This window comes from Dromaius novaehollandiae, chromosome 3 (genome assembly GCF_036370855.1).
Source record: "Dromaius novaehollandiae isolate bDroNov1 chromosome 3, bDroNov1.hap1, whole genome shotgun sequence".
In the NCBI taxonomy this organism is placed as follows: domain Eukaryota; kingdom Metazoa; phylum Chordata; class Aves; order Casuariiformes; family Dromaiidae; genus Dromaius; species Dromaius novaehollandiae.
The window spans coordinates 96,607,248-96,634,021 of record NC_088100.1 but is presented as its reverse complement, the minus strand read 5'-3'; the positions used below and the strand labels follow the sequence as shown (position 1 = coordinate 96,634,021).

The following is a 26,774-nucleotide window of genomic DNA, read 5'->3' as shown; positions in this document are numbered from 1 at the left end:
GATCACACCAAAAATCACCAAGGTCAAACTAGCACAAAAAAAAAAAGTAGAGTGAGTGAGTGAGTTTGAGTGTATGGATTGAAGCAGAGGAAAAAAAAGACAACACAAAAAGCTTAAACTTATGCTCATAAAAAATGATGATGAAAAAACATAAGGTTTAAAAAAAAGTCAAGATTTCAAAATGTTTCTGTAAAACACATACCACCCCAAGTCATTTTCTAAAGCCATTCTATGTAGCAATTACATAATTGGTCCATCTAATCCAGCATAGGTGCAGTGAGCAGCAGAAAGAGTGGTGCTGAACTTGTATTAGAGAATCTGCATCCCTCTCCTCCCAAACATAGAGCAATTTGAAGTCAACTCAGTAGTAAGACAGAGATTTAGACTCTTTCAATGAGCATTTACAGCACTGTTTTTAGGTATTCTTGTTACCTTTTAATAAAGACGCCTAATCACTCGCTGAATCTTACTTTATTCTTGCCTCTAACACCATTGGTGGTAAAGAAGGTCATAGCCTAATTAGATATCTTGATAAATTCAGAGATGTCATTCTAGAAATTGCATTAAAAGGCCCCATTGTTCTTGCGTTGTAACAGGGAAAGAACAGACTTCATCAAAAGTTTTTCCAGGACATCCTTTCACTGTATCTTCTGTTACCCTCTTATTTAAGATAAGGAATAACAGTCCCTTCAGTTCTCCAGAGTGTTTCTACACCCTTGTAACACAGTATTATCATCATTCCAAGTCCCCTTCAAACTGAGTGTTCTAGCAACTGCATTCCAAAAACTTAATGAGGGAGGAGTGGAAAGAGTTGTTTTTTTAATTAAAGTTTTTCAATCAAAAAATATGAATTTTAGGCTGTTTGCCCTATTATTTTCAAATAGCAGCAATAGAGCAAGACACTGGTGTTTCTCATTTTAATTGCATAAAACCAGCATGAATAAATTTTATCAAGCCTGTAAGTATACAGAGGGTGTTTCTCTTCAACTATCTTTGTATATTTTTATACACAAAAGGGGAAAATGATTCTACAGGTCCACACCAAATGAAAAAGACATGGTTAAAATTGGAAGGAAGAGGCAGAAGAATGTGTGGGCAAGGGTCAGGAATCTTTAAAAAAGTTTTTGGAAAACAAACAACAGATGCAATAAGGAAAGCTAGTAGTCAGAATGGCTGCTGATGTCCTTGAATTTGAAACAGCATCTCAAAAAACAACTTTTATCCCTCACTTGATGTGCAGGAAAGAGTCCAAAGTAGAGCAGTCCTTTAAACCTCAGAGCACTCTCTGGAGTCTGACTCCTAGTAGCCATATTTTTCATTTAGATGAGTCTTGCCATCACCACTTTGACCTAATGAACAAAGAGAAAAAAAACTGTAATTTTTTCCTTTAAGATGAATTTGTAGCAAAATATGAAACAGTCTCTAGACAGCACTTGCCAGATGGGCACAAAGAGGATAGCAACATTTTGATCTATACTTGTGTGTGCAGGAGTGTTTCCCTTCCCTCTTCTTCCGGTGTTTTCATTACACCAGCTTAGACAGAAGATAAGTCTCAACTATTAGCAGGCAGAGACAGGAAATGGAGCTCCCTCTTATGGGCACAACTGGCTTGGCTCTCCCAGATCATACCTTCTCTAAAGTTACTGAATCAGGTGTTTTGTTCAATTTGATTCATTTGCCATGGAAGTGCAGTCTTTCCCTTGAAAGAGGATTCACTAGGTCATAGTTTTCTCCAGTGAAACTTATGCTCAGTTTTCTTATTCCTTCTGGAGCCTGTCCATGTTTGAAGCCCATAACAGCCTTATTAAAAATGACTATCATGAATCTATCAAATGAAGGCTAATCTTTGAACTTACTAGGGAAACCTACATGCATGATCCAGGGCGTCATCAGAGCAACTGAAAATTCATTACATTGTTAACAATAACCACACTTAAATAGAAACTGAAATAAAAAAATACATTCACTTTAACATATATCAGATGCATGCACCACTTATTCCATACCTTCAAAGAGTTAAAGACCTCACTCTGAAACACATGACAAAGTTTGTAATCCAATGATTTTTGAAAAACATCTATAGAAAGATTTTAGGTTCCATAGTCTTGTACAAAAACTGAGAATGCTAAGATTGCTGAAGGATTCATCCCTAGTAAAGTTTTGAGCTGCTCTTTAAACTAGATCACTGTATTACTACATGTGAAAGGAGGGACCAGAAAGATGCATTCAGTATCTCTGGAGTTAAACATACACTGCGACACAGAGGTGCAACTGGAGAAACTCTGGACATAGCTGAAGTACCAGGAGTAATGAAACTGTGCTACAGACTGTATGAGGTCACTCAGGTTCCCTTTAAATACTTATTTGACTAGAGTGAGTGTCCCTGTGCATAAATCGTATCCTTAATGGTTGTGTATACAAAACTCTTTCTTAGGAAATTCCTGTCACATTGAAGGCTAAAGAATGGATTGAGCTTTCTGAAGTGTTAGAAAACCAAAAAACAAACTTAAGGTGCATCTGCCCATTTAGTTGGCAAGATCAAGCTACTACAGTCAGCATTTCACTGCAAGACTTGCATAGCCAGACAAGAAAAATCTGGGGCACAACATGCTAGAAAACATCAGGTCTGGGTAAAGTATTTGTGGATTTTTTTTTTTTTTTTTTTTTTGCTACATTACAAGGAAACCCTGACTACTTATTAGATAGGAATAAAAACCTTAGATGGTTGATACCTGCAGGAGGAATCCATATGCAATAGTCTGGGTCATCATCTGGATACTGTGAGGAAAACAAAGGTGGGTGGACCTGCAAAAGGAGAAAAGATGTTTAAGGTGATGCAACCCAGCTGTGTCACAGCCACATAAATCTCTTCAATCCAGTTCATTCCCAGTAAGTCACAGAATCGTAGAAATGCTGGTTGGATGGGACCTCTGGAGGTCATCTAGGCCAATCTCCTGCTCAAAACAGGACCATTACCAACACTAGTATCAGGTCAGCCATGGCCTTCATACAGAAGAGCTGGGCAGACCAGTCGAGGAAGATGAAATTAATGTAACACTCAACAGTTTTACTGAATAACAGAAGCGTATTTGACATTTTCTGTTTCAGTGAAAACTTTCCCCTTCCTCCCACCAACTCCACTCCTGGATTGTTTAACCTTATCATCCTAATGTTATGGTAGTGTCATTCAACTTCGAATTTCTTTACACAGGATAAAACTTCAGAGCGGAAGTTTCAAAAAAGTGCTTTAGTCATTTTAAAGCACAATCCAACTGAAAACTTTGGGTTTAAAGTCACTTTCAAATTGGAGTATATAAGAATTCAACTATTAAGCAAGGTTAACTTAGTTTCTCAAAAAAAATCTGGTCTCACTGGCATCACTGATTCACTGCAATTTAAATACTAACAGGGCAATGCCTTTTTGTCACCAGATTTTTCAGTTTTGCCATCATCATTTTCTTAACAGCTTTTGTTTTCAATACCTGCAGATAGGTAATATATAAAAAACCCATACAACTAGAGTAAAACATTGCTAAGAGCTCAAAACTGTACCCATGTTATTCAGTACAGATTTCTATTACTCTATAGCATCATGACAGTCTTAAGTAGACAGTCAAAGGAATTTTTCATTCCCTCAGAACCTTTCCTTCCTCAAATTATCCTCTAAGAGAGTTCTTCTGGAAGATTAATGTTCTGGAAAACATTGTACTGTGAAGTACAACAGTTTTTAAATATGGTTTGTGAGCAGTCAATTAAAATAACAACATTGTTTTTCCAGTTTTATATGATTTGAAGTTATTTCTCAACTATTAAAACATCCTCCCAAAAGACAACCCTCCCTGTCCCCCCACCAAATGCTGACTTCTGATTGGTATTTTCCGTGCTAGGTCTAAGCCCAAACGCAGAGAGAGCGTGTGGGAAAAAGTGATCCGTAACAGGAGACAGAACACAGCTAAGCCACCTGGTATTTGGAAAATGCTCAGTGTTAGAATTCTTGGAGAAAGTTCTGGGCTGATGAAAGGTGCTGACTTGACTGCCTCAGCGTGACAAGCTGCCTTGTTCTCCCACATTCACAGAAATGGTAAATCTTGGGCCAAAGCAGTATAAATTTACTCCTGCTTCCTTTATCAACATGCTTTAGGTCAGCAATAAAGGACCATTGCAAAGGCTGCACCTATCTTCTCCTTGGGTCCTTTGCCAGGACTAACAACAAAGGAGGCAGTTAGCAAACACAGCTGCCAGGGAGTTAAGTTTCTTTAAATGAGTGGTGCAGTGCATATGAAGAGCATACCATCAATTTTAAGTCCTAAAATTAGATGGCCACCACAAAGAAATTGTCGTGATGGTCAGAACTTATGGCCCACTTAGTGTAGTAATCTTCTTTGATAGCAGCCAACACAAGAGGCTGTAGTACTCCAAAGGGAAGTACCCCACGATAATCCATTAGGCTAAGAGTATGCTGTCAGAGTAACTTCCTCCCACCTCCAGAAAAACAGTAATTGTCTGCCCCCTGGCCAGACTGTGAAAGGCATATGCAAATCTTATCCACAGGAGGAACATCATCTGGTACATCCATGAAGTCTAATAATAATTTGGTTTCCAAAGACAATTTCATATACTTGTCTCTTTCCCCATCTTCCAGAAGGGTGAAGTTTGATAATGGCAATACAGATGAGCTACAACTTTCGTTCCTCACCAGTCCAGTCTCTTCTGTGCTAGCCAATGCATGTTTCCCAAGCTATTCCCCAAGCAAAGTTTTGCAGTGCCATTGGTATAGCCCAAAAAGCACCTGTGTTCTACAGAACATTTGATAGAGTGAAACAAGTGATTAGCAGAGGCTTAACCCCAGCACCACCAAGTGAAAAGTTGGAAAAATAATTTTGTGACTGAATTGAGAGCCTGTGTTGTTTTACTGTATCTTGTATGGACACCTCTATCATGTCTGAAATGCTGCGCTTTACCTTCTCACTAGAGGCTTAAAAAGCTGTGCCTCAAGGTGGTATGTGGTTCTGCATTCGGGTCTTGTAGAGCAGAAAAGCGCTACCATCATCAAGTCACACTCGATCAAATTGTTAGTCTACTTCACTAATAAGGAATCTATTAAATGACACCATCACTCCTGCAGCTTAAGAGTTTCGAGGAATCATAACTGACCTTGCTTGAGCTGCTTATTTTCTTAACTTTCTCAGATGTCTCTTCAGATTCCTTACACGCTATCTCAGATGCTGAGAAGAAAGAATATTTGTTTTCATGACACATCATAAACGACCAAATCTATCAGAAATAAGCTTATAGAAAGTTCACAAAGATGGATATTTCAAAAAGGAAACCTAAGAAAGCTTACTGCAACAAAATTCACATTTAAGTCTGCTGAACATCCTGTTGTTTTTCCAGATATTTACTGAGATTAACTTATGTTTACTACACTGTCAATCACCTAGCTGAATGCTATTTAACGAGATCCTCTATTTGCAATTCTGTAACACATTTTTAGCTAATGGTAGATGTTAATTTTCTAGAAGCTTTTCTCTATCTGTAGTCACTACAGTGACCGATTAAGAAAAACTTTCCTAAAATGATATGTGCCCAGCTATACTACTGCATTCTTGCCTAAGTTCCAAATACTATACCAGATGACAAAAATAGTACAAAATGCACTGGACAAACATGCTCTAAAAAAAAATTTTACAGTAACACAGGTGAGGGGAAGACAAATATATAAGTATTTCTGACCTCTCTGCCACTTAACCTGTGAAATCATAAGACTCAGGACTTAAGTCTATGAATGAGATGGAGAAGACAGGACAACAGGTTCTTAAGAGTCTAGGTTATGAATTTTCTGTTTTTTCGCAGACATCTCCTCCAGATGTTCAGTACACCAAATAGGGTCTTCATCTTGAGGATCTGTTTTTTAGTGCAAGGAGAGGAGCTATCCAGTTCACTAATATAGTGCTAGATAATGTTATGTAGTAATTAACACTGCAGAAAGACAAAACTTTCCTTTTGTAATGTGACAACAGATAGTGAAAAAGAATAAGGGGAAAACAGCATTATGTTTATGCTATTAAATTAAAATAATTTTCTTCTCCTTTCATACTAGTTCTTTTAACAAAGAATCTCAAAGCTGTTGATGACTATGAGAACTACCACATGGAGAACTTAAACATGGTTGAAGTGACTTGTCCTCATCAGACGTTTAGCACTGCCCAAACAAAACACAATCTTTCATCCGAATTTCTAGATTCTTGCTTTAGGCTCTAGATTAGGCTTAGTTTCCCTCTACTGACAGAAGTCAATAGTTCCTTTATATAGTATCTGAATTCATGTACTCTTGCAAATAGTCTAAATTGCACTACCCACCTGGAGATTTCTCTTCTGAGGGGCCCATCTGAGATTTATTCCTCAGTACCTTTGGCTCAGGCAGGAAGTGAACCCCTGTAAAACAAAAGAGAAAGAGCTAGGTGAATACCCTCCAGTAACTCTGATGAGTAGAATCTCTGAAACAAAGTACAAAAGGGAACATTTAGCTACATTAATCTCAAGGAGAAATTTTCTCTTAGAAGTCCTCCAAATTATTTCATCTATCAAGTCCATCACGGTACCACATTAAAAGCTTGTGACTAGTTAAAACATACTTTTCAAATTGGGCAGCATTAAGACAAGAAGCTAGAATTAGGTTTGTCAAACACGTCGTTTACTGAGACTCATTATTTCTGAGTTCTCACATATATCACATTGATATGTAAAAGGATGAATTACAGATAAGCTGTACAGAGGCTATGAAAATACCTCTCCCTTGCTACTTTTAAAATTGTTTCTCCTCCTTACAAACTGATCTGAAGCTTTACATAGACATTTGCTTTCTAATTAAGCCACTCTCCCTGCCAACACCACATTATATTTGTTATCATATGGCCACTCAATCTAATGGAAGCAGGGCTTACCAACACAGGACCTTTCCTGACCTTTCAGGAGATGTCTTCTGTTTCACCAAAATCATGAGAAACAGACCACTAAGCAGAGTTCTGACTCAGCTGTTAGCATGCAAATTCTGAACTTGTGTCAAAAAAAAAAAAAAAACCCAAAAAACAAAAAGCCACACACAAACAAAGAAAACCCACCACACCCCCCCCCCCCCCCAAAAAAAAAGAACGACCAAAAAACCAACAAAAAAAACCTATGGAAAATAAATCTATGGTGATACTGCTGGAAACTCTGTAACCCAAACCTTAGGAATTTCACATAGATATGAAAATTCAGTTACAGATTCAGTTTCATTACTAGAAAAATCAAAATCCATTGTTTACCATCCTGAAGGGATTCCAGATTCTCGATCTTGCAAGGAGAACGAGCAGTGACGTCAGTCTCTTTTCCTGTTTCTTCCTCTGCTGTCATTTTCATTTCTTGTTTTTTGCTGTTTATTGCATCTATTTCTTGCTCCTCTTCCATTTCCTCTTCTTCCTCCTCCTCCTCCTCTTCTGGTCCATCATCTTTCATTTTTAAGAAGCTTTCAGGGATATCTGGACGCTTGACAGGCAACTTCTGCAGGACAAAAACTTGGGCGTCAGTGCTAGGATTATACAGACATAAGTGTTACAGATGTTCGTTACTGCAGAAAGCAGGCACGTTACTATCACAGAAACAGCTGTTAAGAAAACACTCTCAGGATGAAGGATAGTTAGGTTTTAAGAAAAAGTCACTGGTAGAGAAAGAAGAGATGTACATCCATAGAAAAGCAGAACAGCCTTTTTACAAGAGGCACACTGGAAACCTTGGATATGATCTGAACTAAAAGATTGGAAAAAAACAGAAAAGTATAAAGGTACAGCTGCTGATGTATAGCAGTCTTTTGATCTGAGGTCCCCAGATTGCATCTATATGATCCACTGCCTTTCTGACTGTCTGTGCCCCAGAACACTGGGCAAGGGCACAGAATGGCTTCTGCTGGCAGCAAACCCTGCCCAACATCCATTGCTTGCTGCCCTGGGCAGCTTCTGCTCCCTGACACTTGCTCCTCCATGCTATTTCCACACATGCAAGATGACTGTGTTGCCACCTACAGGCTCCAGAACCTAAGATGATGGCTGAGAAACAGTGTCTGACTCACAGCACTGATAAGGAAGGAAAACAAAACCTGCAGTACAGCTGGTCTTTGTGCCCAACTTACCCCTAGGCTTCCAGTTTTCAGCTTGAATTTGCTCCCTCCTTTCATTGCACCAAAGAGAGGCAGGGTAATCTTTTTAGGCTTGCTCTCCGCTTCCAGACTGTAACTCCCACTCCTAATAAAAATCAGATACAGAGGAAAACAGTATACAAACTATCAAACAAAACTTCTATTTACAAATGGGAAATACCTGCAAAAATAAGGGTGAATATAGAGAAACCCTTTTAGCCCTCAATTGCAGAATAAGAACAAGAGGAAGTTGCAGGAGATGATTCCTACGTGGCAGACACCTGCCAGGATAGGAACATCTATCAAACAGACTTCCTCCAATTAATTTACACACACATACAAATATATGTATTGTGTGTGTGTATCACACACACATATATTTGTATGTCTGTATATATATATAAATATTTAAACATATATTTAAGATATACTATATCTATATAAAATAAATAAAAATAAAATACAAAAATATGAAGGCACACTCAGAGGCCAAACCTCAATTTAAGTAATTAAATCTCTAATTAAGCTGCTACTAGCAAAGGATGAAACAAGCATATGCTCTCTTGAATTGAAGCAGTGTTCTTAGGCAGTACTTGAACAGCTACTACAACTGACTTCCAGGTGCATTTCAGGGCATGACAGTGGTTTTCATTTTATACATAGTATTGTAAAACTCTCCATTTCCTTTTGGATGCAGGCTGAATAAAGAGACACTATGCTCCCCATTCTCTTCCCCTCTCACCTCCTCGGTATGGGCCTATCATACTGTTGTGTGTCTGCCTCAACCACAGGTGCAGCAACAGCCAAAAGGCACTGTGGCTCTTTAAGGAGACACACCAGGTAGTTCGTAAGGCAGCGCTGCTGTCACTTTCGGAAAGCTGGGGTTGCACAATTGCCCATGGACAATATACAGTAACAGTTGCTTCATATCACTTACTGGGGCTTCAGCTCAGGCAGTTCCACAGGCTTAACAAGCTTTATTAACCCTTTCAGTCTCTGTTGCTCTTTCTTCAGTTCGAAAGACCTCAAGTGAAGCTTCTTTCGTGTAACGCTGTCTAAGGTGCACCCAGATTTTATTTCTGTCATGAATTCATCCAAAGAATCTTGGGCTGCTGGCTGGGACTGGACTAGGCAAGATAATGGGAAAATAAATATGATTATTGATGGGGAGATGAGGGTCATACTGATCAAATCCTACCTTTAGAGAATGTGGTATATATGAATCTATCTTTGCGCATTTTTGTTGAATGGTAAAATAACAGAGGTTGTCAGCCCTGGAAAGATGAAAGCATGAATCCTAACAAGAGCCTGAAAGTAAACATTCACTTAGATAACAAAGCCTCTCTTAAAATGGAACGTTTCTTTATGGGTGAGTCAGTCTGCACTCTAGATTATTCATCTTACTTCAATATAGCCTGCCTTTTAAAAAGGTTCCCTGGCTTCTCTCTGTAGTTGCAGACTAAAATGCAACCACACTTGTGAAGTATGCTGCACCACTGCATAAGTGTTATGTAATAATATTTGCAAACCCAAAAATGAATCAACATATGATTCTGCCTCCTCTCCCAGAAGACTGAGTGCATAAGGATAGTTTTATCTGCTAGGAGAATCACACAACATTTATTTTTGCTTTGATGTGATTTTCTATCAAGAAAACACATATTTCAAAAAAATAATGATGGTCTCTGTACTCCACCTGTTTTCAAATATTAATAATTTTACCCAGTCTTGACTAATTAAAATAAAACTAAGGAAGAAAACCTAAAGCTCGAATGACTAACAAAAATAAATACAGAATTCTAACACATGGATTTCTAAAGATCAGAAAAAAATCCTTTCTTGGCCTTACAATGCTTCAGAAGTGTTCTGTTCAACAAAGAAAACTGAGAGGCAAACAAAGAAGAAAAGTTTTGTTGCTAGAATTTTAACAAGCCTTTTGACAGGCAACAGTTTTCTGCCTCTTACTATTGTATTAAAATGGGCACACCTAATATTTACTTGCATCATTATATGCAGACATATACAGATATATGTACAAGAATAATTACGTGATCAGTGATTTACTTTTAGTTCAGCTTTAACTATCTTGGTAGTACTCCACATTTTAAAAGCGTAGAAAGAAATTGTTAAAGAGTACATGTCTGAGCAATTATACATGACTATTACACATTTAAAAAGAATTCTAATAAGGTCAATCTATACAGAAGGACTCCATTAAAATGAATATTTCTGTTCTAGAACAAAATACAGCTTACAGTTTGCAAACACATGAAAGCCACAATAGTAACTGTTTAAAGATTTACAGAATTGATGGGCTCCGTAAAACAAGAACGAGTCTTACTGCCAAACTCCACCCAAATATAAATGATGACAAAACATGTCATGCTAGAAATTCAGCTAGAAACACTCTTTTCCCGCAAATATTTGTGTGCACTGAGACAAAAATAAAGATTCGTGAAAAGGTACTGTTAATGAACAATCTGAAACTCCTTCCTAGGAGGCTGCAGCTGAGGGGAATGATTCATAACACTTAAACACCGAAGTTCACAGCCCAGGTTTCTTGTCTAGTCAGATAATTCAGATGATTTAAAGGTGCTATTTCACAGCTCGCTTCTTTAGCCACATAGCAGTGTAAGAGGTCCTTCTCCAAGTGATCTTCAGTAAATTGGATTACCTGTTTTGCAAATACCTTTCTCTGCTTGATTCCCACTTGAGGAACCAACAGTATCCAAGATCAGGTAGTTTTGCTTACAGGGTTATTGTTAGCATTCAATATCTGTTGCAGCAGTTTTCTATGCTATTTAAGTAAAATTAAACATTGCTAGGAGGCAAATCAATCATGGTTATTACACATTATATTCCAGGGGGGAAAAATAAAAAGGCTATTTACTGCAACATCAACTTATCAATTATTTTCTTCTGAACAGACAAAAGACACAAGACTGAAGAACTCTACGTATTTGATTTTCATTCAGCTGCACCAATGAATGACAGATACCAAGTTAGTTCTGAAGACAGATCAAGTTAGATCAGCAGTCAGTTCTGAAGAACTCTAGAGAACAATTTGTAAAGTTTCTGTGCAGATCTTTCTGACATCTACTTAATCTCTCCAAATGCTCATTAAAAGATGTTGCAATTTAGCCTGTCATTCACTCATTGGTCTCGCTACACACTTGCCCTTTGGCTACAAATAATCATTCAGAGCAGACCAAAGTGTTTTAAGGTTTCAGAACTTTATGTAATGCAGCAGCTTTGCCAGCTAGCTCAAGACAACAATAAGAATCAGCCAGGATCAACATGTGTGCTCCTGGATTACAGCTGTAACCCACATCTGTGATTAACCTGAGACACCCAAAGAAATCTGAGAAAAGAAGAATATCCAGCACATGCACACACACGAACTGATGATGCAATACTTGCTATGTTTTATTCTGGCCCAGTTTTAGGAAGTTCCCATTTGATAGTGAATCACTCTGTATTGCAATACCTTGCAGATTGCTGGCCCCAGCAAGAAGTGTTGAGATTACAATTTTTCCCATGCTCTAAACTAGCTGTATAACAGTTACAACCTACCAAACTGTGATAATGTATTAGACTTCTACCAGCAGTATAAAATTCTGATGAATGACCTAGTTCTTCCTTCTGCCAGTTGCTATTACAATATGATTTAACAGTCTTGTTGAGAAATAGTACCAGCATAAACAAATGCTTCATAACACATGAAAGCTTGAAATTATACATCTCGGTCAACATAAAGCATTAGCTTTTCCTGCTAGTTAATCACAAACTACTTATCAGTAAAGTCAGGCTGAAAACAATTCCTTCAATGATGCTGAACCGTCCTATCAGTTAGAATGCTCAGGGGATCAGTAAGGTTTTCTGAACAGTGATCTGGTATAATCAGTCATCAACAAAAATGTTGATCCAAATGACTTTTGGCATGGGGTTGAATTACCAGAAAGAAACATAACCGTATAACGCACACAAGACAGCACAGCTGTCAGACTGCTGCTAGGCTTTTTGGAGACAAGCCCTACCTGCAAACCAACGCTGCCATCTTTATTGTCACCAACTCCATTACAAAGCTTCTTGTAGGAAGAATCAACTTAAATATATTTCCTTCATGCCTTCCTTCTACCCCACAAGACATCAATAATAAGATGACATGCAGCTTTGTGTAATACACCTTTAAGCCTGTCACTACCAGATACATACAGGAACACTGTATTTGAATGTTTCTGAAATCCATTCTGTTATTCACAAACTTCCAACCTTTTTCCTAAATCCTTGTTGCAGTCTGATGTAACATTTCTATGCCAGAAAACAGAGATGCCTGCTGCCTTTTCATGCCAGTATTAAGATGATGAGAAGCAACCTTAGCACTAAACGGAGTACCATGAGATCACCAAGTCAAGTTTCCTGCCTGAAGACAAGCTTGACAGTATTTCTTTAGTCCAGGCAGATGTCTGTGACAAACCCCCCACTGCAGAGCTAAGGGACAAACATCTTCCCCCCACCCCCTCAATCAATACAGTGCATCAGAACATGCCCCTGACATCACCTAAGCTGAGTAAAGGTACTGAAGAGCTGCTAGAAGCAGATGGAAAGAGAGAAGAGTACTCTTCTTACTCTAGTATTTCAGTTCCAGTAAACACTACAATTATGCTAACCAAAGTAGGATGGATGCAAGCATTCAAGTGATCATCCTTTTGGTCACCTTTATGAAACAGAAAAGGCACAATGCCAGAATCTGAATGGCACCCTCATAAGTTAGTAAGTTCACTGAACAGGGCGGAGGCTAAATATCAACTACTTTAACTCTACATTTCTCTTTCCCCATCTTTCCTTTTTAAGGTGCATCTGCAATGAAAGAAAAGAAAAGATATTGTCTTAATTCTGTCAATTGTTTGCTCTCCTCTTATAAATGGTTTTGGAGGGAATGGAAAAAAGTTTTTCAAATTGGGCTGGTTTCACTAAAATGGACAGACAAACGATTTTAAGTATGCAGCTTCTGTTAAGCTTCAGGAGCTTGTACACTCTCCTCCTTAACTTTGATGTTGTATGCTTTTCGAAAAACTTGCATTCCTTAGCAAGTGATGACACACACAGTACATACACTCTTCATCCAATACATAGTATTAGGTATCCTCCTCAGCAACCTGCAAATCTTCCTATTTTCCCCCTTTGAGAAAAGGGGACACTAAAAAGATGCATTTAAGACAGACATCCATAAAATACATTTTCATCTCTCATGTTCATTATGAAAAGCACTACAATCAAAGAGACTTCATGCCTTACCTTTCCCTGAAGCCTTCAGCTTCTCAGTTATCTCAGAAAGCTCATTTTCAGCTTCATTTAATTTTGTGACCTATAAAAGAACCACATGGTTAGAAGATCTTTTTATCTTCTTTAAAATCTCCTTTTAAGAGATCCTCAAACATTCTACCATATTATCTCCATTTTTCTATTTCTGATCTTTGACCAGGAGTTTCTGGGCTAAAAAAAAAAGTTATAGGCTAGATTGTTCCTAAACAATTTATCAGTCCTTTCACATAATGAGCACATGCTTTTCTTCCTGAAGCACAGAAATATGCATAATGCTTCTGTAGCTACATTAGACCACTAACCTGATTTCCACTCCCCCCACAAAAACCTTCTCCCATACCCTATTGTCTGTGTAGTGCTCTTGGCTATCAAACTCCAGTCAGTCCAGGCTGCTTTTTCTCCAGAGCAGGATGGGATCCTTCTTTGGGATGTGCACTGTGCACTTGAAAGCTTGTAATTATTTTCTGATGCTTTAAAACTCTTTTGAAAGGGTCTTGTTCTGGTACTTAATTTATCCACTGCTGTGATCCATCAAGCAGAAGATCATACTACAGGCAAAAAACAAGGTAGTATGCTCCCACTACAAAAAAGCAAGCAACCTTTTCAGGTATTTGACAGATACTCCCCGTAAAGCAAAAAGCACTTTTCAGAGTTGCAAAGTTCTCTTGCAGAGACCTCCCCTAGTTTATATCAAGTTCAGGCTGGTATCTGGTGACAGAGCCTCAAGGACTGAAACCTTTTCCAAAGTGACAATGCAGGCAGCTGCAGGCTACTTCTTTTGCAGGATGACTGAGCCCTAAGCCATAACAGCCCTTGGTAACTTGGTAGTTCATTCTCCATGGCCAGCCATCCTTTTTGCTTAGGGTAATGGATGTGCGTCAATTAACAAAAGTCAGAATGATGGTTTCTGTGAGGTGAACACTAAGCATAAATGGAAATAATAAACCACTTTCAAAAAAAAAAAAAAAACCCCACACACTAGTTTCTTCTCTATCCCATTTTTTCTTCTCAAAAGCTTAACGTCTCTGATTCTACAATCACCAAATCTAGTCTGACTCCATTATAACTTGGCCAATTGATAGCTGAAGATCCAAAATGATCAACTAGAGTACAGGCTAATAAAAAACAGCTTTCCTTCTTAGCAATAATATGCACATGAGAGAATAAGCCTGGCATGTCATAATAATTCTTCTTACCAGAGTGTCATAAGTGTCTGGTTTTTCTTCTATTTTACCAGCTTTTTTCATTCTGTTGAGTCGTTTCTTTTCTACAGCGCCAGTTCGATCAAGGAAAGTATCATCATCACTGTCATAAAAATCCTCATCTTCCCAGTTCTTTGATTTCCTTTTTCGGGATACTGGGAAAGGTGAGAAGGAATGCAAGGAATAAAGTGATTACAGACCACTGAGAAATAAAATAAATTCAAGACAGCAATCTCAGATCACTAGTTTAGGCCTTCTAGAACTATCAAAGTATTTGACTGGTTAATCACCTGCTTCTTGCCGCAGTACTCCCCTAGCATCCAGTAGCCTGCAAGCTTCCAGTGCACACTGTATCATTGCTTCTTTTTTCTTTCCTGTATGGAGAGCCTCTGCCACCAGCTGCTTCCCTGATGCATCATCCACAGGCAATCTGTTCAGTTCAAAGGTTCGAGAAATAGCTCCAATATGAACAGCTTTTCAGGGATACTACTCAGATACTGTATTTGTTGACATTGTTCTTTCTGTCTCACTCTAGCCTCTTTTTCTGGGTTAAGTATTTTCACCTTTCATGTCATACAGTACCAATCAAAACACAAGCACAGTTTTCCCAAAACATGCAAGCAAATTTTCATTCCACTGGTCTGAACAGTAAGTCTTCCGGCATCCATTCCCAAATCATTCCTCTAGAAATGCTGCAAGTTAATAAGTCAAACTTCAACCCCTGAATTATTTTAAGCATCAACATTTTAAGCAAAAATTTTTTAAAGCAGTACAGCCATTACACAGAGACGTACCTATCTGATTTGATTCTTACCTCACACCTTCTCCTACCTAATGATAGGATGATGTTAGTGGCCTCTTGTAGGAACACACCAAAAATTGCCTTATACTACCTAAGAAGGGGCATCAGTTACACAGTAGAAGAAAAACCTCTGTCTGTCTCTCCCTCTCTCTGAGAGAACCTTGTCTTTTCCTTTCCTGATTTTCATTTCTAAGGAATACCAAACACTGATAGACAAGAAAGAAGTGCAGACATTGAAATAGGCAGTGATCCTTGGCCTCCTTATTCAGTATCAGGGCTTAGGCCTAATTCCAATTGGCCTCTTTGGCAAGTGAGACAGACCAGTAATTCCTTCAGCTTTTGTTTGTGAATTCAAAGCCGGCCTCTACGTACATAATGTTAATGAAGGTAAACGTACTTGACTCTGCATAGCCAGCTATTGTGGCCACGATCATCATATTCATATTCTAACTCTTCTCCTAGAGAGGAAAAGAAAGAAAGTTGTTGTAGTTACCTAAATCGCAATAAGCAGGAATAAGTTTTAGAGCAGACAAGAATGTTACTGCTAAACAAAAGAAATGAGATGCCCACATCAAGGCAGTGAATTTGCTTTTTTTAGCAAAGTGATCTTCAGATGATACTATGCTCATTTTGTTGTTTTTCCACGATCAAGGCTTTTTCAGGTCAGAGATTTCTGGAATATTCTTTCACCTTTAAGTGATCTGTTCAGGAATATGTAGGTCATAAAAACGACAGCCTTGCATCTGCATGTATTAAAGTAAACCTTACTGAAGTAATAACAGTTTATAGTCTGGACTCACAAATATGATTTATATTGAAGATTAATTTATTTTCCACTTTAGGAAATAACTGAGTCATATGCAAGCTTCACTAGCAACCACTGAAAGTTTAAATCATTTCATTATTGCTATTTGCCTTTTAATACTTTTCAATTCTGTCTTACAATCACAGCCATCCCCAAACAGAACGGTCTGGAATTTGACTGTTTTGTATTTCTTAAATACGGCTTCAAAACATTAAAGTGTTTTGAGTGCCACTCCAAAGGAATGCAAGGTGTTCTCTGCAACTCCCAGTTTAAAAAGTAGTAACTCAGCTCTACAATGGTGAGTTAAGGGGCGAGAAGAGAAGGGTAATGTATCAGAAAAGCTTTAGCTCCCACATTTTAAGTCTTAAAGAAAAAAAAGAGCACAAACTCCAAGCTTTCCTGAATGGTAGGGGGTGGAGGGAAGGAAAAAACCCAAACAAGCATGTACCTTCTCTGTCAAAAAAGCCCTGTAGGGCCTTCCTAGGGTCTTTCATATAGAAGGCATCTTGTACCTCCTGAAATTCAATAGCAATAGGGTTTTCTTCAGCCTCATCCTCCTCAGCATCCTCCCCTGGAAAAAAGACATACAAAGTGCAAACAAAATGAAAAAAACACTGGAAAGAGGATACCAGTATATTTCAACTTTTGTTAGTTTGAAAGAAATACCAGTTACGCCATTCTACAATAAGTTTCCTTACCGTGAATATTGTTTCTGTATCCTTTCATTTTAGTATTAATTATTCCATAGTAAGATATAATTTGTAGATGAACTTCACTGTAATTTCACTACTTTAGAATTTTTACGTGTTTATGCATTTCTGTTTAGAAAAGCAGCCCATTTTGTACTCAAAAGCTCATTATGGTTTAACTAACTTTAATTTTTTAAGAGGAAGTCCACATCTTAAAGTCAGCTGTATTGTATAGCAGTCTTAAGCAATTAAACTCTACCTTTCAAGGAAAAATGTGCACGCCATCACAGAATCACAACATATAGCATAAATATCAACTCTTAGTTTCATACTCTTTTTGAATTGTAGCCAAATTACCTTCTTGCTGATTTTAAGAGAAGTTCTAGCATAGTTCTTGTCTGATACAAGTTTCCCTCCTCTTTTTAAAAGGAAAAGGACTACTTTGTACTAAAAGCCTTCCACTGGATTTGGGCACCAAGCATTCAGGTAGAATCCAACCCCAGCATTCACGAAGACTTGGTTTAACAACAAAACAAAAAAAATACTTTCAAGGTACATCAGCATACTTATATGGAGATGCATTGCCACTTACCCATTCCCCATGAGCAGCTCATGTCACTGTTCTGACTGCTTTCATTTCTCTTATCCTCTTTTTCATCTTCCTCATCAGAGTCCTCCCCCAACATCGTCTTCTCTAATTTTGCTTGCTGCTGCTTGCGCAGTGCCTTCAGCTGAGTTACAGTTAGTTCGGACTCAGACTCTTGGTCCTCTTCAGGTCCCTATGCAGTACAAGCCATAAACTTCACACAAGTGTTTTAAAAAATACATATTTTTTTCCAGACACGCAATTTAATTACAATAACATGAATAAATCATTACGGTGCTTTTCAAAAAAGGTAATTATTGGACTATTTGTTATGGTTTGCAACCTGTACCTGCAATACATTCATTTTAACGTTCTATCCAAAGGGAGAAAAAAGAAACAAGCGTTACTGTGTACTAGGCGTATCAGTAGGCAGCTCGATCTGAAATACGACTGTTTTTAAAGGCAGAATGCAAAGATTTCCGTAGATCCGTTATCGGTGCTACGCATAAGGAGCTAAATGGAAACGAGCCTCTAAGATCCGTTGAGCGCCTGCAGAGTGCACTTTCCAAGCTCCTGCTAAGAAAAGCTCCCCTTGACCACACGGAAACGCCGCCGCTTTGCTCTCCTGACACATCGCACCGTTGAAGAGCGGCTCCTCGCGGAGCGCCGCCGCGACGGAGCCTCCCCCCCCGCGCACCGGAGACGCCCCCGCCCGCGGCCGGCCGCAGCGCACCTGCAGCAGGAAGAGGCGGGAGCTGCCGCCGAAGCGCAGCCCGTGGCCCACCCGCACGCGGCAGTAGGTGCGCGGCGGCACCCGCGCCTTGTTGAGGAAGGTGCCGTGGGTGCTGCCCAGGTCGTACACGTAGAAGCCGGCGGCGGCGGCATCGTCGCCGCGGTACTGCAGCACGGCGTGGTGCCGCGACACCGACGGGTGCTCCAGGGCCACGGCGCAGCCAGGCAGCCGCCCCACCAGGAACCAGCTGCCGCCCTGCAGCCGCACCGAGCCCCGCACCGCGCCGCCCTTCAGCACCTCCAGCGCGTACCCGGCGCCGCCCGGCGGGCCGCTCCCCCACGGCGGCTCCTCGTAGCGCGGCGCCGGCGCCGCGGCCGGCCGCGGCGGGCCGGGCCCCGGCTCGCCGCTCTCGGGGGCGCGGGCGGGCTCGGCGGCGCGGGGCGGCGGCGGCAGGTCTGGCCGCTTGAAGGCGGCAGCGGGCGCGGAGTCGCCGCCCGACGGCTCCGTCTCCATAGCCTCTGCCATCTTGGCGGGTCCGGCGCTAAATAGAGCCCGCCGGGAACGAGCTCCGCCGGCCCCCGAGGACCGCGGGGGTGAGCACCGGAGCGCGGAGGGTGAGCACCGGGGCTGCCTCGCCAGCAGAGTCCCGGGTGGGGTGGGGTGGGGTGGGGCAGGGCAGGGCAGGGCGGGAGGCGGCAGAGGGAGCGGCGGCGAGCGCGTCCCGCGCTGAGGAGAGCTGGCTCCGGGGGAGCCGCTTCTGGCGACGGACCGGGGCCGACTTCCGCCCCGGCGACGACCGGCGGGTACGGGGATCCCCGCGGGGGCGGGCGGGGGCCCCAGGGCGAGGGGGCTGCGGCGGGTCCTGCGGCCGGGCCCTGGGCTTCCCCGTGGAAGCCGGGCCGCGGCCCCGGTTGCCCCTCCAAACCGGCTGCGCGGGCAGCGCGGAGCGGCAGCCCCGCTGCCGAGGCGGTGTCGTTACCGGCCCAGCGCTGAGCCGCCCTCCTCTCGTCTCTCTCTTCTCCCCGGGTGACGTGAGCCGTTAAACGAGAGCGTCGCGTCCCTCCGCCATCGCGAAAGCCGCGTTTCCTAGTGCAGTGTCGTGCGGGAGCTTCCCCAGTGTTGAGTGTTTGCTTTATTCGGGGCATTGGCTCAACGCCGGTTTTTGTTGCTGTCCAAAACCTGTTTTTCCCCCCTGCAACAGGGCTCTTTTTGTGCTACAATATTTGGTCACCTTCCTCTGGGCCTTTGCGGACTGTACGTTATCAGTAGAAAAATGCTGCGCTACTGGGGCGAGATTCCCGTTTCGTCTAACCAGGCCAATCGCAGCTCCTTTGATTTGCTTCAGCGTGAGTTTCGTACCGTGGAAGTCCAAGATCCTCCGTTGCATCAGCCGTCTGCAAACAAACCCCGGCCAACGACCATGCTGGACATCCCCTCCGAGCCCTGCAGCCTCACGATTCACACCATCCAGCTCATCCAGCACAACAGGCGGTTGCGCAGCCTGATTGCCATGGCTCAGGCCCAAAATCAGCAGCAAGTGGAGGGCATCAAAACTGAAGACAACGAACCTCTGCCATCTTGTCCAGCCTCTCCACCTCTGCCCGATGACCTGCTTCCTCTGGATAGCAAAACCCCCAAAATGCCATTCCAGCTGAGGCACAGTGACCCAGAGAGTGATTTCTACAGGTGTGTTGGTATTTCTTTGGATTTGTTTTTGGCTGTAGGAAAGCTGAGTGTTTTTCAATATATATGGAGTTACATGGATTCCCTTAAGCTGAAGGGGCAGAGTTGCATGTAAAGATTAACATAGGCTTAGAAGAGGAGACATATGGATTTCTCCTGCCTGGGAAATAAGCAAGGTGCTTAAAGTAAATGTGTCTTTGTTTCCTGTCTGTAAAACGTGGATGTGTTGTGCTGATTTCTCTCTTATTAATGTTGAGCTCAATGTTTGTGAATGGTTTTGCCATCTTCAGTGGTATTTTATTTTGACGAGGTTAGGATGCGAAGTCGTATAGTTAGGTCACTTATTCATGACTAAATTACTGAATAACTGAAAATTTCTAAGATGTGTGTCTAGGTGTTGACTGATTAGTTGTAGCTTCTGAGAAGATGCTTTGATAACTAATACCTGTTAGTTTTTAGCGGCCAAGCATCTGTGACATAAAAACTACCCCATTTCACCTTCTTTGTAGGTGTTTGGTGGTCTGGACAGATGCGGCAACGACTGCTGGCAAAGGGAACTCCTGTCTCTCTTGACACCAGCTCCACCAGCCATGGGTTGGAGAAAATATAAAGGAAGCTTGTCTTGCTTCTACCTCTGCAGCCAATCTTTGTTTCAGTAGTATTACCATTATTTCTCTGTCTAAACTTCCAACACGCACTAAATTTACAAGTAGGTATTGCATTTCTTGTAGAATCTCATGGTGCTTTGTATGTTGTATGCATTTATTTTCAAGGATAAATCCTCATCCCTCTAACATTTTCTTCTTAGATTAAACAGTGTGCTCCAATGAACATGATGTAGGAGAGAATAATAAATTTTATTTTTTTAAATGGGGAAAATGTGCATCAATAAAATATAATTAAATCAGTTAAATGCCTCTGAAATCTGTAATGACCTGAGGTGGTATAAAATGCAGTTTATTGAAAGATGCTGCTTCTGGTAACATAGGCTCTCTAAACAGTAGAGCATTGCTTTAGTCCTGCTTTTGGAAGAATACCATCATCCTTCTTGGAAGAAATAAAGTAACTTGTCTAAAGGGATGAAGGGGAATCCAGTCCTGTTAGAACAAAGTCCAAGCCCTGTGATTCCTGCTCTTTTTGGCACTATGGTTTATAGAACTGAGCCAGTTGTGTGCTGCATGCGGTACTCTGTCTTCCCTGTTGGCTTCAGCTTTAACTTTAATTTTCTATGGCTTTGAGCCATGTTTTGGGGACTGCCTTGTCTTTTTGTTGTCCCTTGCCAGTACCTGGGGTCAGAGTAAAGAAATGTTATTTAACAATCAACCACATGGGGGAGTTTAAGGACTAGATTGCAAAAGCTTGATAGACAATTTCAAAATGAAATGTTTTGTGGCTGATAGAAGGTGACTTTATAATGGGCTGCGGTATAGACTCGAATTTAATGTATGCTTGCTAAACCAAACACATTTATGCTTTTACAGAAGAAAACTTTCAGATTGCTGTTGTATGTCTTTTCTTACTGTTTTAAGATGCTTACATGAATAAGAGTAGCAGCTGCAGTTATAGTAACAAAAATAAATTTAAAAGGCTTGCCAGTGCTTGTTCTTAGTGCGTAAAATGATTTAAGGAAGACCATTCTTCCCCTTGATAAAAGATAGTACTGCTTAATTTCGTGATGCCTTCTTATGTGCTATTGCTAGATTTACAGTAATAGACTAAATGGATATTTTAGTTTTGTTTTCTTTGGCAATAACTTGTGTCTCAGAAACTGTGTGTCAGTATAAAAAGAAAGGAATATAAGAGCAGCCATTGTGAATCAGACCACAAGAGTCTTTAATACAGACCTCTGTCATGTCCCCTTCTGTTCCCTTGTTTTTCATTTTGATCCGTTGATCTCACCTCCTTGTGTTCTATTTCACTATTGTCCCCTGGATTCATTCTGTTACCCTTCTTGTATTTTTTCCCCTTAGCTGCAATCCCTACTTCTTCATCCCTTTTGAAATAAGGAGGAAACAGAACATAATTTACTGCTATTTTTCAGTTGTCACTGTCTTTTCAACCCTGAACAAGCCTGTACCACAAGCAGATTTAATCAGGACACTGTTCCCCTCCTGCATTTTTGCAGGCTGTTTATAATTGCATTGGAAAAACCTCGGTCCTGGTGCAGATCCCTGTGCAAAGCCCTCAGTACCATAGTGGCAATCTCTACATACTTGCTTGTTGATGCTTCCTGATGCCTTTGGAGGACTCTAGTAGGCTTATGAAGCAGGACTTCCCTTCGCATAAGCTGTCTTGACTTTTCCTGAGTGTATCTCATTTACCCATGTGTCCTGTAATTCTGCTCTTAGCATTTCTGTGAATTTCCTTGATGCAACAGAATATGCTAGGCTTCCCAGCCTGTGGTCCTCCCATCTCTTCTGAAATCATTAAAAGAAAATGTTTTCACATTTTCTGTCTTCTGGTGCTCATGGGCCGAGGCAGTTTAAAGCAAGAGGGAGCACACCACAGCTATTCAACTGTTTCATTCTTGAATTCCTTTAGTATTCCTGGGTGAATTACCATTTGGTCTTGGTGATTTTTAACTGTTGATGTTACTGTCCTCAAGGTACGCAATAAAGGATTATCATTTGGTTTTGGTTGGTGTAGAAACAGAAGGTAAATTTAAAGCGTAACTGATGAAGGATGACTAGGGAACCATAGACTTACAACTACTGTTTGAACAGGAGACTCTTACTGTAAAATGGACGCTAGGTTTTTCCTCCTTCTCTGTTCAGCTTCCTCCAACTAGCATGGATCTGCCTTCCAAAGGAATCCTGTCTGCTTGTTATGTGCCTCCCCAGATGCTTTCTCTTGTCTGTACGTGGTTGTTTTTTTAACAGATTTCTCTGCTGCTGTCTTCATTGGCATTCTTGACCACATTAGATGTATGGTTTGCACTGAAAGATTATCTGTGAATGAAACAGGGAACTCTCAATGGGAAGACAGCTCATGGCTTGTGGTTAGGAAATGTCTGTACTGAAGTAGGAAAGTAAATGTTGGTGGCAGAGTGGGTTTAATGTTGGGAAAGATTTGGAGCAGTGGAAATTAGAGCATGCAGAACAAATTTACCTTGCTGGACAAAGCACCTCCCCTTAGCCCCATAAGCTGTCTGGTGTTCGGTGTTGTCCCACTGGGACCCAATTTATTTTCCAAACATCATCTATTGAGCAGTTTATTTATACCTGTGCAGCCTTCTGTAGACGTATTTGAAATGTTTAAAAAGAGGCCTACTCAGAATGAGGGAGGAAAGAGGCCCTTTTTTCAGAAGAAACTTTTCTTTTTTGAGATATTGTGCTTATGTGCTTTCATACACTCTGTGACTAGTTTAATCTTGTTTTTCCAGTGTTCTCCATTATTTTACTATACTGTGGAAAGTGGCTGTGAAGTGACCTTGTTGCTCCTTATTTGGTAGCAATTCAACTCAAAAATGTAATGTTTCATAATAGAAAAAACAATCTCTCCCTCCGTCTGCTCCTAACTTATGTTCATCTGTGAGAGAGCGTAACACTTCATTACTTCAGTTGAGTGAACCTCAGCAGTTGATCCTTGTACTGACTTGGCCCAAACACTTCTCCCTAAAGACAGTTGCTCAGGAAATAAACCATGAGATTTCCTTTCCTTTAGGAATAAATAAATAAATAAAAGGCCTTACAAAGGAGGGACTTGGGTGAATGGATTGCGGTGCCTTTGGTGGATGGCTTGTTGTCATGTTAACTGACTGTCACAGAAAATGGGTCTTTTGTGAGTTCTGAAACCTTATTAATCCTGAAAATTAGCTTGATAGGTGTGAACTGGCATATTGGTCCCTGTGTTCCAGTGTGAAGTTTGGCATGTTGCAGGTTCATTAACAAGAGTGGGAGGAGACTAGCCTTTGGGTTTGATGAATTTGTGGCTTGGCAGGTATATTTCCCTCTGGAACGTCATCTAGTGTTGGAGACCCATAAAAATCTAGATCTCTTGGAAACACAAAACTAATGAGTGACAAGTTGGCAAGTGTTTCAGAGCATTTGTGATAAATTTTATACTATACTTTCTGTAAAGATGATTATCTCCAAGTCACAGGCTTCATTGTCAGCCTTGTTAATCTCTGGTAACCGAATCTTAGGGATGCAAGCTCTCTTATTTACTTGCAACTACATGACACTGATAGTGCATTAAAAAGGCTTGGTTTTGGATGGCAACTGAATGAGAGCTATTCAGGGAGCAGTAAGTGTTGCAGAAAGTGGCCTTCTGCATAATGACAGTATTCATAAGGGTGCTTTTGGAGGTGCTGGGCATTTGGGTGACATCTAAGACCAAGGCTCTCCATCCATGATGATCAGGAAAAAGAATTTTCCTGGTCCTTCTTGGGAAGGCTTAACATTAGACAGCTGCTCTCAACTTAAAATGTGTTGCCTATGTCTATTTCTGTTTGTTCGCACTCTTATTAGATGTTACTTGAAAGTTAAAGAAGATGAGAAAGAAAAAAATATTTTCTTATCTGTTGATTTGTATTAACATTTATAGCAATATTTCAATTCTCCCTGTGTAATCAGGATTTTAATCGCCTTCTCCTATTGTTTATTGTGGGAAATGGGAAATCAAGGGAAGAAAAACTAAAAACAAAACAAAACAAAATTGATTGATCTCACGACAAAAAGAAGTGGGAATTTGGATTTGAGTGCAGTACCTGAAATTTCTTTTCTCTCTGTCTTTAATTGATTAGATTTCAAGTTGATTATATCTCTTTCAGCATAGTGACTTGGCTGCATTTTAATCTTGGCAATTAGTTTCTTTTCCACTGGGAGTTTAAAAGAGATATGACGTTCTCTACTGCTTCTGAGTGGTGATATGCATTGCTAAATGGTTGCTGTATTCCAAGTTAGAAGTAGGTGAGTATCCTGCTTGGGTTTGCTGAATTCTGTGCCTTGTTTAAGTTTGGCCATAGTGTTTTGTGTGAATGGTATAGTGTCAATAACAGCTGTTTATTTGTTTCTGTATTAATGATTATCAGTTTGGTAACGTAAGATGCTCTCAACCGATGACTGCTAGACAGCAAGGTATCTCCTTTATTTGTGTTAAAAAGGAAAAGATTTCCCTTTTCCCCCCTCTTAAAAAAGAAAAATTGACCTTCTTATATTTCAGTGTTTTTTTTTCTGGAGATCTAGCCTCCTTGTTCCAGTGTGGTATGAGACATGGCTCTTTGCGAACTTCTGAAATCTGTCACTGGGAGGTGGAGGGGGGAGTTAGGGAGATGTAAAAACAGCGTGGATGATACTGGTTTATAAGAGAACTGATAATCTTTTAATCATTTTGTCAGAACACCTGCTGTCCTCTTTCCAAAGTAGCCACATGACTGAGTAGGAATTGGGATGCGAGTCATTTTCCAGCAATTAATAACTGGGATGAATTGATGACCTGAGATTCACATGCTGTTCTTAACACCCCATTGGTAGTACCATCATCTGCAGCTCTTAATATGGTGTCATTTCCTCCTACCCTCCAGCCTCCTTTATTTGAATAAGCAGAAAGTGCTGACCTGGAGTTTTTGAAAATGAAACCCCTAGGATTTTGGTCCTGGTATGCTCAAAGTTGAACTCTCCAATTTCGCTCCTCTGAAATGTTACCTTTTTTACTGCTATGTTTCGGTGATTTGGTATGGGTCATCTCTGAGGATCAGAGGGGGCTAAGGCTCTGTGATCCAGTTTTTCAGTGAGACTGAAGGGTGCCTGATGTATGTGTCATCATACACATACACTTCCCACAGGGTAGTGGGAATTTTAGCGAGAATAGTGCCTTCTTTGATATCAATCATCGATGCTGTTCCTGTACTGTTTAATCAAGTTTTGTTACTGGAAAGATTGTGTAGTGGCACACAAATAGTGTATGGTGAGTATGGGAAGGGGTGAATTCTTAGGGAGGGTTGTATAAAATGTTAGAAGAAATTGATCAGAAACAAATGAAGGATGAAATTGTTAGCTTAATTCAACCATTGATGCTGAATGAAATGTAAAAAAAATAAATACCATATGTAGCAAGAAAGGAAACTTGATTTTTGACATCAGCATCTGAAGGCAGTGTTACTGACATGGCTAAATAAATTACATATGTTTAGTCATGAGTTTAGAAATCTGATTTAACTGTATTTGCCTTGTCTTGTCTTCTCTTTTTTCCTGTGTGGAATTTCTATTTGTTAACTCATCTTGCTGAAAAATTCAGTTGCCTGAGTGAATGATGTCTGAAATGCTCATGTTAGTTGTTCTCTGCCTCTTCTGTCCTGGATTGCCATTTCTTACCACTTAACAACACAGAAAAGAGGTCTCAAACCCAAGGCTAAGGAATGCTGCTCTAAGGTAGGACCTCTCCAGGCCTCCTAGCGAGGGTTTGTGTTCACTGCTTACATTGCATACTGGGATAATTCTTTCCATATCATGCCACGTGACTGTTAGAAATGGGGGTAGGGAAATGGTCTTTTTGGCCACAGTGTAGCTTTACGAGGTGAATGTATAAGGGTGTGTATTCCATTTGTTGCTTTTTATGTGTGTTTTTTGCATTACAAATTCAGATCTTGTCTATCCCAGACTGTACCTGACTATTAGGCCTGTGACATCAGAGGTGATAACAAAGAGAAATGTAATTAACTGAGAGGGGAAATGTTTTTCATTTATGCTATTTAAAATGCTTTTTTTTGTTGTTGTTTTTGTTAAAGTCCCACTTAATTCACATCTCCAGGAGAAAAGCTCTTGGGTGGGAAGGGA

General features: G+C 40.5%; 2 protein-coding genes across 3 annotated transcripts in view; one reads left to right on the top strand and one right to left on the bottom strand.

The window, feature by feature from the left end:
- Positions 1-455: 455 nt before the first annotated feature.
- On the bottom strand, positions 456-18,894 carry SLC4A1AP (solute carrier family 4 member 1 adaptor protein). Its single transcript, XM_026121205.2, has 14 exons — positions 18,316-18,894; positions 17,589-17,775; positions 16,756-16,878; positions 15,900-15,960; positions 14,991-15,130; positions 14,695-14,855; positions 13,472-13,541; positions 9,111-9,300; positions 8,168-8,279; positions 7,308-7,542; positions 6,361-6,435; positions 5,155-5,225; positions 2,733-2,805; positions 456-1,349 (listed from the first exon to the last, which is right to left on the bottom strand). Exons 1-14 carry the CDS (start codon positions 18,838-18,840, stop codon positions 1,300-1,302), a joined length of 2,073 nt encoding a protein of 690 aa, XP_025976990.2. The 5' UTR covers positions 18,841-18,894; the 3' UTR covers positions 456-1,299.
- SUPT7L (SPT7 like, STAGA complex subunit gamma) overlaps positions 18,804-26,774 on the top strand; it is a 20,972-nt gene continuing 13,001 nt past the window's right edge. Inside the window, exons 1-2 of one of the 2 annotated variants that reach the window (XM_064509543.1) lie at positions 18,804-18,929; positions 19,517-20,001. In XM_064509543.1, the coding sequence (XP_064365613.1) occupies positions 19,589-20,001 (413 nt within the window). In that variant the 5' untranslated portion in view covers positions 18,804-18,929; positions 19,517-19,588. Of the gene's footprint in view, positions 18,930-18,968; positions 19,119-19,516; positions 20,002-26,774 lie in introns of those variants that run through there. The other variant, XM_026121160.2, reaches the window with a different exon arrangement.